Below are 15,580 nucleotides of genomic sequence, written 5' to 3' on the forward strand. Positions count from 1 at the left end.
GTGGGGAATACAGAAAAGTCTAAGAAGTGATCTCCATTGTCAAAATTTCACATCTAGTTGGAGAGAAAGATAAATATGTATAATTTAAATTGAAATACATGATATTATATATTTAGTGGCTTTTCCTTCATTAGAAGTCATGCAGCCCAAGTTTGAGGGAAAAAAACAACAGGCTATAACTTTTATGTCAATCAGTATTAGGAGCAGGTACTTCTGACCTCAAGAAAGAGGGAGGGAAAAGGAGGATGAAGAAGATAGAATAAGGGGGAGAGATGAGGAGGAAGATATACTTCTCTTTCCTCTTCTTCCTCCTCTTCCTCTTCTTTCTCTTGTTTGAGTCTTTTTCCCATTGACTTAATAGATCTTCATGAATGCTAAGAGACTCCTTCTTCCCCCCAGATAATTTTTACTTCTAGGTTGACCTTTGGGTGATAACTATCTCTGATTGTATCTGGGTTGATTCTAGGACAATGGACCACAACCCATTATTGGGCGAGTATAAAAGTTTTTCCAGCTTGATAGTATCTGCCAGATCATGTACTTCACTGGCATAGATCTCAAGAACTCTGTTACTTTCCCACTTTGATGAGCATTGTGAGTAGAGTTTTAGTAGGAGTTTTCTAAAAAAGCTAAAAATGTTCAACAAGATTATTGATTGCTTTTAAAATTCCTGATATAATTAATGCATTTCTCTTTCCTAAAGTTACTTTTTGTAAAAGTCTATATAGGTAATGGCCTCTAAGTTCCTTGTTAATTTAAGTCTATAATTCTAAGATTCCATATGTAATTTTAAAGCATCAATTCCTTTTTTCAGATTTCTCAGCTTTTAAGCAGAGTTGACCTGTCAATATCAGAGCAAAGCACAAAGCTGAAAATGACTCACAGAGATAGCAACCATCAGCTTCATCTTTTGGACATTAAGTGAGTAGCTATTATACTAACGTTTTTTCTTGATTTAGACATTTCAATATAGAGAACATTTATTAAGTACTTATATATAATATATTTTGCTAGGAGAATAGTTGAATCAAGTGGATGCAATTTGTAAGTTTCTGTAGAGTTATTCATTCTTGATTGCTATGCTATTCATATATGACAACTCCAAATCTGCTTCTTAAATTTCTTTTTAGCAGTTACAGGAATATGCTATAGCCCATTTGGAGAAAAGTGCTCATTTGCTAGTAGAAATATTCTTCTTACATTAGATAAAGAGGGAAAGGATTCATATGTATAAAAAGTATTTATAACTGTACTTTTTATTTTAGCAAAAAACTGGAAATGAAGTATCTATCAATTGGGGAATGGTCAAAAATTATGTTTTATGAATTATGGAGTATTACTATATTATAAGAAATGATGGAAGGGACAAATTCAGAGAATTGTGGGAAAACTTGTATGAACTGATGCTGAGCAAGTGTAGAAGTAGAACTTTTTTATACAATGACCACAATAACATAAAGACTAACATTTTTGAGAGACTTAGGAAGTTTAATGAATTCAGTGATCAATAACAACTCTGGAAGATTCATGATGAAGATGTCCCTCACTTCTTGTTGAAAAAGTGATAAATTATAGATACAGAATAGTACATACATTTATATATACAACCGTTTAACAAAAGGGACAGCTTTTATTTGAAGAGTGCTAGTTGGGGAGGTAGGAAAGTTGCCAGTTAGTGATAGTGTAATAAAAAAAAAAGGGAAGAAAAGAAAGAAAAGAGCATTGATGAAACTTTTTAATGAAAACCCAGATGATACTAGAGCGGTGTTCTGAAGGAGACAAAGACAGGGCAGTGTTCTGGGTGGGGCTTGACTTTGGCCAGTTTCCTCATAGTCCAGGTTTTTTATTGGAACAAAATGAGACACTCATAGATCAGTTTAGTATTAACAAAAAGAAATTTACTTGGCTAGAGCTAGAGAAGGATTTCTTTTTTTCTCCTATATATTCTAGTGTTTTAAAAATTTTTTAATGTATATATTTATTTGATACTTGAATAGAAATAGGAAAAAGAAAAAAAAACATTGTTATGTGTAAAGCAGAGTATAGAAAGGATTCAGAATATGAAACAAAAAATTTCTACTTCATGAAAGCATATATAATAAATACTATATGTTGTATTCAGAACTGTCCATTTTTTCTTTGCTTCCTGGTAGGTTTACTTTTGTTCTCTGATGGCATTTTTTACTTTATTCTGTTTTTCCCTTTTTCTCCCTCCATTACTCCCAAGCAGGCTGTAGTTAAATTTATATATATTTACATACACACATACACATAGATTTCTAGAATCATGCACATATATATATATATATATACATTCCTATACATCATATATTTGCTTGTTATACTATGCTTGTTTGTCCTTTGTTTCTCTGAAGGTAGATAACATCATCCTTCTTAAAGTCAAATTCTAAATATTTTTCTAAATCCATCAACTTATTGTTTCCTATACCACAGCAATGTCCCAACCTTATACTATCTAGTTATTTTTTAAATAATCTAAAACAGTATTGATTAATGTGGCGGACAGTGTAGTTTCCCTATTTTTCTTTTTTGATTGAGTGTATTTTAACTTAAACTTTGAGAATAATGACTATTATCTCTACTTTTTTTCCCTAAATTCTAGGATTCTTCTGATTCTTTACTTTATTTGTACCCAACACCTTTTCTTGTTATTCCTTAAACTATCCCTTCTTCTGGAATCCTCTTGTCTTCTCCCCCTACCTTTTCCTCCTATTTTTTTCTTCCTCTTTATCCCATTCCTATTAATGTATATTCCCTTTTATCCCCTCTCATATCCTATTCCATTATCTCTTATTTCTTAGTAGATTTAGAAGACTTTTATACTCTTCTAAAAATATATGTATTGTTCCCTTTTTAACCCATTCCTACTGTGAGTAGGATCTTAGAACTATCAGCCCGTCTCTTTACCTAATTCCTGTCAGTTCTTGCTCTCACATCTTATTTATATAATCTAATTACTCTTTTTTACCTTTCCTATGTGGTTTTGCTTTTTGGAATCACATCATACTCAACTTTATCCCACTCTTTCTTTCAAAATATTCATTTACTCATGACAATCTTAGACATATGGTTTACATTTCCACATATAAAGCATAAATAGTTTGTCCTTTTTGAGTCCCTTGAAATTAATCTTTGATGTAATTTACCTGATATTTCTCTTGGATCTCATATGTCAAATTTTCTATAAAGTTCAGGTTTTTTTGCAACAAAATCTTGAATGTCTGATAATTCATTTAATGTCCATTAAAATATAAGATTATGTTTAATTTTTCTGGTATGATATTTTTGGTTGTAACCCTAGTTCTTTGACTTTTCAACATATAGTGTTCCAAGACCTGCAGTTTTTTAATCTAGCTGCTGGTAGGTCTAGTGTGATTCTATCATATTTTAATTTTTTTTTCTCATTGCTTGTAATATTTTCTCCATGATCTGGGGGTTTGGGAATTAGGGTTTTATATTCCTCCAGGATTTTCTCAGAAGATCTCTTTCAGGTGGTGATCAGTGGATTTTTTTCTATATCTATTTTCCTGTCTTGCCCTAACATTCCGGAACAATTTTATTTAATTATTTCTTGTATTATTATATCACGATAATTTTTTTTGGTTGTAGCTTTTTAGTAGTCCAAACATTCTTATGTTTTCTTTTTTTGATCTATTCCCACATCTGTTATTTTTCTTATGAAATGTGTCATATTCTCTTCTAGCTTTTCATCCTTTTTTATTATTTCTTTGTCTCTTATAACTTTGCTGGCTTCCCCTTGCCAATTCTAGTTTCCAAGGAGTCATTTTCTTTCTTAAAATTCTGGATTTCCTTTTCTACTTGATTGACTTTCTTTTCATAATATTTGCTTTTCTTGGATTTTTTTTAGCTTTTCATCAACCTCTCTCATTTATTCTTTAAAGTCTTTTAAAAGTTCTTTTATAAATTCTTCTTGTATAGGTGAATATTTGATGTTGCTCTTTGAGATAGGAGAGCTTTTTTATTTTAGTTTTGCCCTCTGAAAATGACCCCCCAGTCTTCTTTATTCCCATAGTAATTTTCTATGCGTGTCTCCTTTTTTCTATTCCTTTTAATAATAGATTATTAGTGTAATCATCTCTTGTCTTGGAGTGCGGGGAATGGTGCCTCTGACGTCAGATCTTCCTTCAGATCTCTCCTCTGGATAGAAACCAAAATCCAGAATCCTATCCTCTGCAAGTGTTCATGGTGTGTGGTAAGGGTCACTGTAGCCCCTCCAATTAATCAGAGACTTGTTTTAGAAGAGGAAAAAAGGAATTTATTGCTTTCTCATGAAAAAGGAAAACCCAAGAGAGTGCAAAGGTGAGCTGTTCTCAGCAAATTTATACAGAGTTTAAAATGGAGTCACCATCCACATCCAGTTTACACAGGAACTTTTCCCAGCAACAAAAGAGTAAGAAACAAAGTTGCTTGCTCAAAAGGGATCAGCAAGAGTCACAAGGAGAGATGTGATGGAAGAAATGTGTATGCACTGAGGGGGACTTCAGAAGTGCAAAGGTAGGGGCAAAGAACACCACCTCCATCACAAAACCCAATCCCTGCCCCTAAGAAGCTTGTATTCTTTCATTCTTTTGGGGGAGATAAACTCCACTCCAACACCCACCAATGTTCCTGTGGGTTTCAGCCCTCCAATTCAGCCTCTTTCCCCAATTTAACCTTTGCCATTGTGGAAACCAAATGCCCATCCATTTCTCACAGTGGCCATCAGTGTCCCTGCCTTATTTCTTCTGTATTCATCCTTGCCCAGGGCCAAATCTGGGCAGCACAGCTGGGCCTGATATTCTTTATCAACAGAGGTTCCCTCAATTTTCCCTAACTCAGACATCTCAGACACTTGGACTCTCTCGTCTGTCTGGGAGGTGCAAGTTCTGGGCTACGACTGTCTGGAAGGCCTTTCAGTGGAACTAACCTGAAAGTACTTAGTTTCACTGGGGCTTTTTTTGGATCTTCTCCTTTTGTCCCAGGAGGATCTTATTCTGCCTCAATTCTTATTTGTTTTTAAGTCTATTTTTGCCCTGAGTCACAATTTTGTCTGTTTGTGGGGGAAATCTGGAGAGCTTGGAATTTTCTGATCTACTCTATCATCTTCCCAGAATCCTCTCTAGAGAAGGATTTTCCTCAAGAATAGAGATTCATAACCCCTTGAGTTGATTCAGGTGAAACTCCCATTACAACCTCCTCCCCACAAAAGCATCTGAAGAACCCTCTAACACCTTATTCTGAATCCTTACTCCTCTGAGTTAAGTTTTTTTTTTTAAACAGTAGCTTTTTATTTTCAAAATATATGCAAACATAGTTTTCAACATTCATCCTTGCAAAACTGTGTTCCAAATTTTTTCTCCCTCCTTTCCCCTCACCCCCTCTCCTGGACAGCAAGTACCCAATATACGTTAAACGTGCAATTATTCTGTACATATTTCCCAGTTATCATATTGCACAAGAAAAATCAGATCAATAAGGAAAAAATGAGAAGGAAAACAAAAAGCAAGAAAGTAACAACAAAAAAGGTGAAAACACTATGATTCACATTCAGTCCCCATAGTCCTTTTTCTGGATACAGATGGCTTTCTCTATCACAAGTCTATTGGAATTGGCCTGAATCACCTTATTGTGGAAAAGAGCCAAGTCCATCAGAGTTGATCATTGCATAATCTTGTTTGTGCTATGTACAATGTTTTCTTGAGCCAACCAAGTCTTGGGGAATGACTCAGTGCTATTTAAGGAAGACTAGTCTACCCTGTGTGGACAGATGCATTGAGATATTGCTCCTCTCATACATGTTAATTTAATATATATTTAAAAATTTTTTTTCAATTATACATAAAAATAATTTTTATATTCTTTAAAAAAAATTTGAGTTTCAAATTCTCTCCTTTCCCTCCTCACTTATTGAGAAGGTAAACCATTTGATGAAGATTATACATCTGCAGTCACACAAAGCATATTAGTCATATTGTGAAAAAAATACACACCCCCCCCTCAAGAAAAATAAAGTTAAAAAAAATCTACTCTGATCTTCATTCAGACTCTATCAGTTCATTTTCTGGAGGTGGATTACATTTTTCATCCTACGTGCTTCCAAATTTTCATAAATCTTTTTTTTTTTCTGGGAATAGCTAAGTTGTACACATTGATCATTATACAGTAGTACTGTTATTGTGTATAATGTTTTCCTGGTTCTGCTCAGTTCACTTTGCTTCAGTTTATACAAATCTTTTCAGGATTTTCAGAAAGCATCCTGCTTGTCATATCTTATAGCCCAATAATTCTATCACAATCATATACTCAACTTGTTTACTCCCCAGTTTGCCTTCATAAAAAAAATGGTACTATAAATTTTTACCCATAGATCTGACAGGTAAACTACTACATGATCCCGAATTTGCTTATGGTTTCTCCCTTTATTTTTAAGCCATGTAATTTATTCTGTTATCCATTTTCAATTTATGGGTGAGTTCATCCCATTCACATTCATATTTATAATTACTATGTATTTCCCTCCATCCTAATTTTTCTCTCTCTATCCTTTTCTCTTTCTCCTTTCACCCTGTCCCTGTAGAGTAAGATAGATTTCTATACTCAACTGAGTGTGTATATTATTCCCTCTTTGATCCATTTTCAGTGATTCAATTGTTGCCTGCCACTTCTACCCCTCCTCCTAATATCCCCTCTAAAGTAAAATCTCTTTTGTACCTCTTTTATGTGAGATAATTTACCCCATTCTACCTCTCCCTTCCTACCTCAGTATTTACGTCTTTTTCACTCTTTAATTTAACTTGATTGGATATCTTATCATAGTTAATTCACACCTGTGTTATAAGTTTGTGTATATTCTTACTTCTTCTCACTGCTCTATTGAGAAAATATTTAGGAACTAAAAATATCATCTTCTCATGTAGTAATGTAAATACTTTATTTTTTATTAAATCCCATATAATTTTTCTTTCATATTTACCTTTCTATGCTTCTCTTGAGTTTTGTATTTGAAAATTAGATTTTCTGTTCAGTTCTGATCTTTTCATTAGGAATACTAGAAAGTCCTCTATTTATTAAATACCCATTTTTTCCCACTGATAGATTATACTCAGTTATTCTGGGTAGATTATTCTTAGTTGTAATTTTAGCTTCTTTGTCTTCTGGAATATCATATTCTAAAGTCCTTCAATCCTTTAACTTGGAAGCTGCTAAATCCTGTGGGTTTTTTTTTTTTTGACTGTGGCTCCTCAATATTTGAATTGTTTCTTTCTGGCTGCTTGCAATATGTTCTTGGCTTGGGAGCTTGGAATTTGACTCTGATATCCTTGGTATTTTCATTTTGGGATCTCTTTTAGGAAGTGATTCTTTCAACTTATTTTACTCTCTGGTTCTAGGATATCAAGGCAGTGCTCTTTGATGAAGCCTTGAAAAATGATGTTCAGGCTCTTTTTTTTTTTTTTTTGATCATGACTTTCAGGTAGTTCAATAATTTTAAAATTAACTTTTTGATCCATTTTCTAAGGCATTTTTCCAATGAAATATTTCATTTTTTGTTCTTTTGATTTTGTTTGATTTTTTTCTTGATGTCTCATGAAGTCATAACCTTCATTTCCCTAATTCTGATTTTTAAGGAATGATCTTCTTCACTTTTCAGTGGGTTTTTATGCCTCTTTTACCATTTGGCCTATTCTTGTTTTTTAAGGCATTATTATTTTCAGTTATTTATATGTTTCCTTGCCAACATATTGATTTTTTTCTCATAATTTTCTTGCATAACTCTCATTTTCCACCCCCTCCATATTTCTTATTTGATTTTCCAAATCATTTTTTGAGCTCTTCTAGAAAATTTTTTTAGAGCCTGAGATTAATTCATATTTAGAGACTTTTCAAGTAGATGTTTTGACTTGGTTAACGTCTTTTGAGTTTGTGTTTTGGTTTTCCTTCTCTGCTTAATAACCTTATGTGGTCAGATTATTATTTTGATATTGTTATTTGCTCATTTTCCAGCCTATTTCTTGGTCTCTGCTTCTGGTGGAGGGGCATTTATCTCAAACTTAAGCTTTTTTATGCTGCTTTTTTCAGAGCTAATTCTGGGGGTCTGTAAGTTTTCAGTTTTTCCAACATATTATGATTTAAGGAGAGGAGTGATCACTGCTCTCCTGTCCTATGTTTTGGTTTGTGAGCAACCATAGTCATTCTTTTCCACACTGGAATTATGATCAGGGTCTTCATTTTCTTAATGCTCCTCCCCACCTTGGGATTTCAACCTAGAGCCACATATAGGCAATATAATGAAATCCTGTACCCAGTGACAGCAAAAGATTCCCTGTAGTCTCATTCTGATCAGTTTTCTGATTCTGTTATCATCTGTGGGTTGAACTCTAGCAGCTGCCATTACTGATGCAGTTGCCCCCCCAGACTTACAGTCCCCAAGGTTTCAGTTTATTACATTTTAAAAGAAATAAACTGTATAGTAGAGTTGTGGATTCATGTGTTTATATAATCTCTATTTTTCTGGTGTTTGTGTGTAGAAATGTTCATACTATTGATAGTTTTCAAGTTCACGGTTAAAAAAGAACACGTTAAAATGAAGTTCATTTGAGCTTACCCATTTGTCAACTTACAAATGTGCAGAAGATATATAGTTATGCTGAAACTGCTTCTTTTGTTCCTTTCATTAGTTTTGCTTAAGTTTTGCAATGATTTACCAACTATTTTGTAATTTGTCTTTTATTATTTCAGCATTTGGTTTGAGAAATTTTGAAGGATATGCTTGTTTTAGTCAATAAATTTTGAATTTTTTTCTTTTGCATTGTTTGGGTGAAATACATGAGGGAGCACAGGCAGTAGAGGAGAGTGGTTATGATCCAAATGAGGAAAATTATATTACCTAATAGTTAACATTCCCTATTACTCATAGTTTATAATTAGTCTGTACTAGAATTCAGAATAGGAAAGATTTTGTCTTTCCTGACTTCATCCCATAATAGAGTTTCAAATGGCTAAATATCCATAAATAATATCCATGAACACATATCAAGGTCCATTTTATTTTTAAGAACTTAAAACATTGCATTATTGAGCCAAGTTAAAATAGTCTTTAATATCTAGAATTCTGTTTAGTAGAAATACTGAAAAATGTATTGTAAGGGTGGAAGAGTCAATAACATTCCATTTTTGGGAAGTCTGTGATGGCCTATTTGAAAAACAAACATCTTAATTCTTAAAAAGAAACCAAACCCAAAACAACCCTACATAAATTTTGGTGCTTCTCGAACAAATGGATGCTATAAATGTAAAACATCAAGGGATACCTGCTAATTCTAGTCTTCTTTCATTTGGTGATTAAATCTATTTTCATTCTACCTCTGTTCCTCAGGATTTTATAAATGCCAGTTCTCAATCTTTATCATTCTTTAGTTCCCAATGGACCGTCACATTTTTCTCTATGGTCTTTGCTAAGATATTTTTTATTATCAATGTGAGTCACAGTAGCAATCTGAAAGTATTTTAGTATTGTGGTCATGGTAGCAATTACTTGTACATCTCAGTTAACAGTTTAATAATTTTACACTTTAGTTATTTTAGACCATTTCCCTCCCTTCTAAAAACCAAGGTAAATAATTTAGTTTCTCCTTTTAATCCCTAAATTCATTTTTTGTACCATCATCAAGTAATCCCTATTATTTTCTTCCTTACTTTCTCCCTTTGGTATATTTTAAAGAACTTGTCATTGTAGTTTCTTGAACCCTTTGTCAAGTGTTTCTTTGTTTGGCCCACCTAATTTATGATTTTCACTTGACATGTTAAGTCAAGTGGGATTCCCTGTACTTCTTAATTAGATTATTACTTTTGATAGCCTCTTTTATTTTGCTTGTCATTTGGGGATCCTCTTCCTTTCAAGTTTCAAGAGCATAGCAACACCATATTCTACTTTCACTAAGCCTCCAAAATGAATTTTCAAACGTCAGATTTGTTTTTGCTTTTGTCCTTAGTACAGATTTTTATCCTGGGCTTTCAGTGATTTCTTTAAATAGTCTCCAGACTTCCTGTGGATTAGTCACTTTAACTCTTCCTTTTATTTCCTTCCCTAATTATTGTACCATGTTTGCTAAAAATGAATAACTGTGCTGGATTTTTTGGTTTTGTTCTCTCAGAGGAATGGTGAATTGTTCTGTGATTACTCAGTGGAATCAACCAATCAATCAATCAACCATTGTTTCTTTGGCCCTAGTTGGCTCTATTGTTTATCTTAAGTTCTAAAAGTGATATTCTTAGGAAAGACCACTTTACTGTTCCAAAGCTACCCTCTATATCTGTCTGAGTAAGGCCTTATACTAATTCTTGTTTGGTATTTGAATTGGTAATTGAGGTTTCCCTTTTTTTCTGGCTTAATCGTGCAGCTTCTTCAGTTTTTAACAATTACAACTCAATTTCATTAAATATAGATAGATGATCCTATTTGCCACATATATTTGTAAAAGTATGGAAGTTTCACTAATAGAATTTCCATAGGATATTTTTATATCTCTAAGATTTCTGTACTATTAATTTTTAGAGGACCTGTAATTTAATTAATGTAGGAATTTCCTCCATTGACACAAATTACAACCTATCTATAATTTACAGCCTTAAAATGTTGCCTAAAGATCCAAGAAGTGGTCATATATCCGACAAATATTAAGAGGCATGAATCCAGATCTTCTTGACTTCTTTGAGTACTCTTTTTATGCTCTGCTACTGACCTGTGGCAGTAATATTACAGTAGCTAAAATTCTACATGAAGAAGTAGAAACAACATGAGAAAAGAGACATGAAGAACAGCTGGCCTAGTCTAACATACACAAAAGAAGTCTGTGCTAGAGGGAAATAATTTTATGAACATTAGCACATTGATTCTGAAGGTATCTCAGAGGGGAGTATACCAAAGAAAATAATCTGACCTTGTTACACTTTAAAAAAAGGTGAACAAAAGAATATTAATAACTACCAAGCCATATTCCTATTTCCTCCCTGCTGATTTTATGTTATTAATCTAACATCCTCCTTGATAAACATGAGAAGGGAATTGGCAATGCTTTTTTCAAGTAATATTCTATAGCAGGTTATGTCTTTACAGTCACACAATCGATTGAGTGAAAGATATAGTTTATACACAATCCCATTGTTTGTTGACTATAAAAAGATATTAATTTGATAGACCATCACCTCCTCCTGTAAGCCATTACCCATGAATGTGTCAAAACCACACACTATTCCTTGAAAAATATTGCAGCTGAGGTAATTTTATTTGATCCTCTGTTAAAACCAAGCCAGATGTTATGTGAAGGTAGACCAAAGATTCTTGCCTCCATCATTGAGGATGCCCAGAATAGAGTCCAAATAAAGGATTCTCTGTAGGTGAAGTTCTTCACATGCTCCTGTTTGCAAACGACATTTTATTAATTTCATGCATCCTGGATCATTACAGGGATTCTTAAATGAGTTCTACAGTGACTCAAAAGAGTTGAGCCTAACTCTTCACACTGGTAAAAACTACTTGATGGAGCATGCCTCTTGCCCAGATTATGATTTATAAATTGGGTAGACAATCCATCAGTGTGGAATCCCTGGAAAGTATACACCAAGGTAAGCGAACTCATCTACAGTGTTCAAAACTTAACCATTTTCTGTAACTGATGGTTCCACATATGGATGGTGTGGCGTTGGCTGATGGAGTACCTGTGTTTTCTTAGTATTAATTGTTAGACCAAAATTAGCACAAGTAGCAGAAAAGTGATCCATACTTTGTTTTGTTTTGGCTTCAGAGTCTGCATTGAATGCACAGTCCTCTGCAAAAAAAGTTGAAGCATTTACCATCAGTACAGTTGCTGACTTTGATTCTATATTTGTCCTCCTTCAAGGTATTTGACAACATGGCTGAAAACATCATGATAAAAAGCATAGCAGCAACCACACAACCTTGTTTCACTCCATTGGTGACTGGGAAAGTGTGAGAGCATTATCCATTCTCCAGAACCCTGACAAGCATGCCATCATGAAATTGCTGTACCATATTGATGAACTTCTCTGGGCAACCAAATTTTGATGTAATTTTCCATAAGTTCTTATGACTGACAGTTACAAAGGCCTTGGTCAGCTCTACAAATGTTATTTGCTGACCTCTGTTCAATCAATTCCTGGCGTTTCTCCTGGAGTTGTCAGGCAGTAACACCATATCAGTTGTTCCTCAGAATATTCTGAAGTCACACTGGCTGTCAAGTAGATAACCTTTTTCCAGGTGCAGGAGCAGCCTATTAAAGAGTTCTCTGGCAAGAATCTTGCCAGCAATGATTAAGAGAGAGAGAGAGAGACCCCCTTCCCTCACCCCATGATTGATTCTGTGTGTTTATGGTAATTTTGGTCTAACAAGTAACCCCAAGAAAACTCAGGTATTCTTCAGCCAACACCACATCATCCATATATAGAACCATCACTTACAGCAAATGGTGAAGTTTTGAATTCTGTGGATAAATTCAATTACCTTGGTAGTATGCTTTCCAGAGATGTCCACTTAATAATGATTGCCAGAGTTAGCTCAGTGTTTGGGAAACTTTAAAGGAAAGTGTGGGAGAGGAGAGTATTAGAGTTAACTACCAGACAGGGGTCTACAGAGTTGTTATGCTGACTTATTGCTGGATTCCTATGAAACTTGGACACTATTATCAGTGCCATGACAGGAAACGGAATCACTTCTGAAGATCACCTGGCAGAATGAGATACTAGACACTGAGATCATTTCTCAAATGAAAGCGTTAAGCATTCAAACTCTACTGCAGAGAGTACAACTCTGTTGTACTGGCCACAGTGTTGGAATGCCAAATGTATGATTACCAGAAACTGTTTTATGGAGAACTCACACAGGGCAAGTGCTTACAAGGTGGTCAGAAAAAGCAATATAAGGAACTCACAAAATCTCTCTTAAGAACTTTAGAAATGGCGTGCCCTCCTCAGAGAAGGTCTTGTGCTGTAGGAGCAAAGCAGAATTGAATTAGCTTGGAAGAAACATGAGATGCACAAAGTTAGAGAAGCCACCCTAAATGTTCATAGGGACTGTTTGTGTCCAACCTGTGGCAGAGCATTCCGAGCTTATATTGATCTGATCAACCACAATTGAATATACTGTAACTCGATTCTAACATAGTGTTGATATTTTGGTGCTCTTTGAGAGTAAAGTACAACAACCAACCAACCAACTAACCAGACAACATGTGCTTTGGATAGCCACTAAATGGACAGGGAGTTGGGCTCAGAATTGAAAACTAGAGCTTCCTAGATTGCCTTTGGGGAATTGCATAGTACTTTTAATGAGCAACAACTTCTCCCTAAGAATTTTTTTTAAACAATATTCTTTTAGTGAGGCTGTGAGTCTTAGAATATCATGTCATAGAGGAATTAAAGTTATTCAAAGGTCATTGTAGAAGCTCAAGGTGACTTCTTTAGTGTTTTAAAGCAAGCCTGCAAAACATCATTAACCAAGAATTGTGCAAGAGAAGAGGCTATTATCAAATATATGTATAGTTGGAAAAGAAAGTAATTTAATCATTTAATAGTGAGTGAGAAAGAGAAAGACCAATGTGTGATCCATAGATATTCATATAATGACAAGAAATTTAGAGGAAAGCCCCTGTAGAGGACATATAGAAGGATAGGGAGAAGTATTATTGCTCAGAATGAGAGGCTACAGTTGGGTTGTAGTCTGTTGTTGGAGGGAATATCCACATTGATGAGATCACAGGTTCAGAGAAGTAGTATTAGTTAATTATTTTTCAGTTGGAATTTCTTGTCCTCTTTCATTTGCCTTTCTAATGAATTTATAGTATGATAGACCCATAATCTTTTGGTAAACTTCCCACCAGACTTCTGAGATGCAGATCAGGAGAAAGCACTAGTTTGCAAGCACCTGTCTTTGTTTTTGTTTTTGGCTTCTAGAATCAATATAGAAGCATGAATATGTTCCATTTTTGAATCTGTTAGTGCAAATAGTATGGGCTCTTTTTAAAACAAGTTACATGAATTTTATTTAAACTATTATCTGGAGAAAAAACAATTCTTCCTTTCACCTATTTTGCTTGATGATTACATCACCTTGAATTCAATTATCATCTGTAGGCTGATGATCTAATTATCTTATTCTCTGATCTATTTATCTATGTCTAACCTCTCTTCTAATTTGTAGTTTTTCATCTCCAATGCCTATCACAACTGGAACTAGATGGCTGACAGACATCTTAAACTCATCCAGTCTAAAACCAACTCAACCCTAACTTCTCTCTTCTTCCAGACTTCCCTATTATTATCAAGGGTAAAGCCACCCTTGTCATTCAGTTCACAACCTAGATGTAATCCTTGACTCTTGTCTCACTACTTACCTCTTCCCACATACAATCTGTTACCAAGTAGCATTGATTTTAATTTCATAATATCTTTTGTATAAATTTCCATTCCCTTCTGATACCATTAGACCCCTACCACTCTTCTCAAACTAATAACTTTAGACTTTCAGTGAAATTCTGCACATTCTATGATGACCAGTTCTGATGGACCAGGCCATCCTCAGCAACGAGATCAACCAAATCATTTCCAATGGAGCAGTAATGAACTGAACCAGCTATGCCCAGAAAAAGAACTCTGGGAGATGACTAAAAACCATTACATTGAATTCCCAATCCCTATATTTATGCACACCTGCATTTTTGATTTCCTTCACAAGCTAATTGTACAATATTTCAGAGTCTGATTCTTTTTGTACAGCAAAATAACGTTTTGGTCAAGTATACTTATTGTGTATCTAATTTATATTTTAATATATTTAACATCTACTGGTCATCCTGCCATCTAGGGGAGGGGGTGGGGGGGGTAAGAGGTAAAAAAATTGGAACAAGAGGTTTGGCAATTGTTAATGCTGTAAAGTTACCCATGCATATATCCTGTAAATAAAAGGCTATTAAATAAAAACCAAAAAAAAAAATTCTGCACATTCTGAGGAACAGCAGGCAGTCCATGGATGAATTTTTTTTAACTTGTAGTATGTCCCCTCCCACCTTTTCCTAAGCAACTAAAAGAAGAAACAAAATTTAAAATGAGAATCAAAGCAAGCTCTTTGCCAAAGTCTCCCCTGCTGATATATGCCAAAGAAGATACCTCAGACATTTACTAAAAGAAAAGGAAACAAATAAATCTACTTCTTTATGTTGACATGAAGAAAACCACTGGGCTCTGTCAACATTTGGATGAATTGTTTTTGCTCATTTGAAAAGAAACAAATGCAGATGGAAACAGAAATTGGTATGGGATGCTGAAAATACACCGTAACAAATATATAGTTGCTTCTAAGTAAAATTCAGTTCCCAACATATGCACTAAATTCATCACTGGTGTCAAAAGACCTGGGATCACTTCCAGCTTCATCACTTTCTATCATGTTATTAGCTGTGCGACCCTAGGTAAGGTATTTGATATTTCTGAGCCCCAATTTCCTGGAAAGTGGCTATATTTTCACTACTTTACTCTATAATTTACTTCA

At 34.3% G+C, this 15,580-nt stretch overlaps 1 protein-coding gene across 1 annotated transcript in view; it reads left to right on the forward strand.

Moving 5' to 3' along the window:
• Positions 1-15,580, forward strand: part of FAM81A (family with sequence similarity 81 member A) — a 95,044-nt gene that overhangs the window by 68,657 nt on the left and 10,807 nt on the right. The window contains exon 6 of the mRNA XM_003755710.2: positions 815-921. Within this exon, the coding sequence (XP_003755758.1) occupies positions 815-921 (107 nt within the window). The remainder of the gene's footprint in view (positions 1-814; positions 922-15,580) is intronic.

Source organism: Sarcophilus harrisii, chromosome 2 (assembly GCF_902635505.1).
Source record: "Sarcophilus harrisii chromosome 2, mSarHar1.11, whole genome shotgun sequence".
Classification (NCBI taxonomy): Eukaryota; Metazoa; Chordata; class Mammalia; order Dasyuromorphia; family Dasyuridae; genus Sarcophilus; species Sarcophilus harrisii.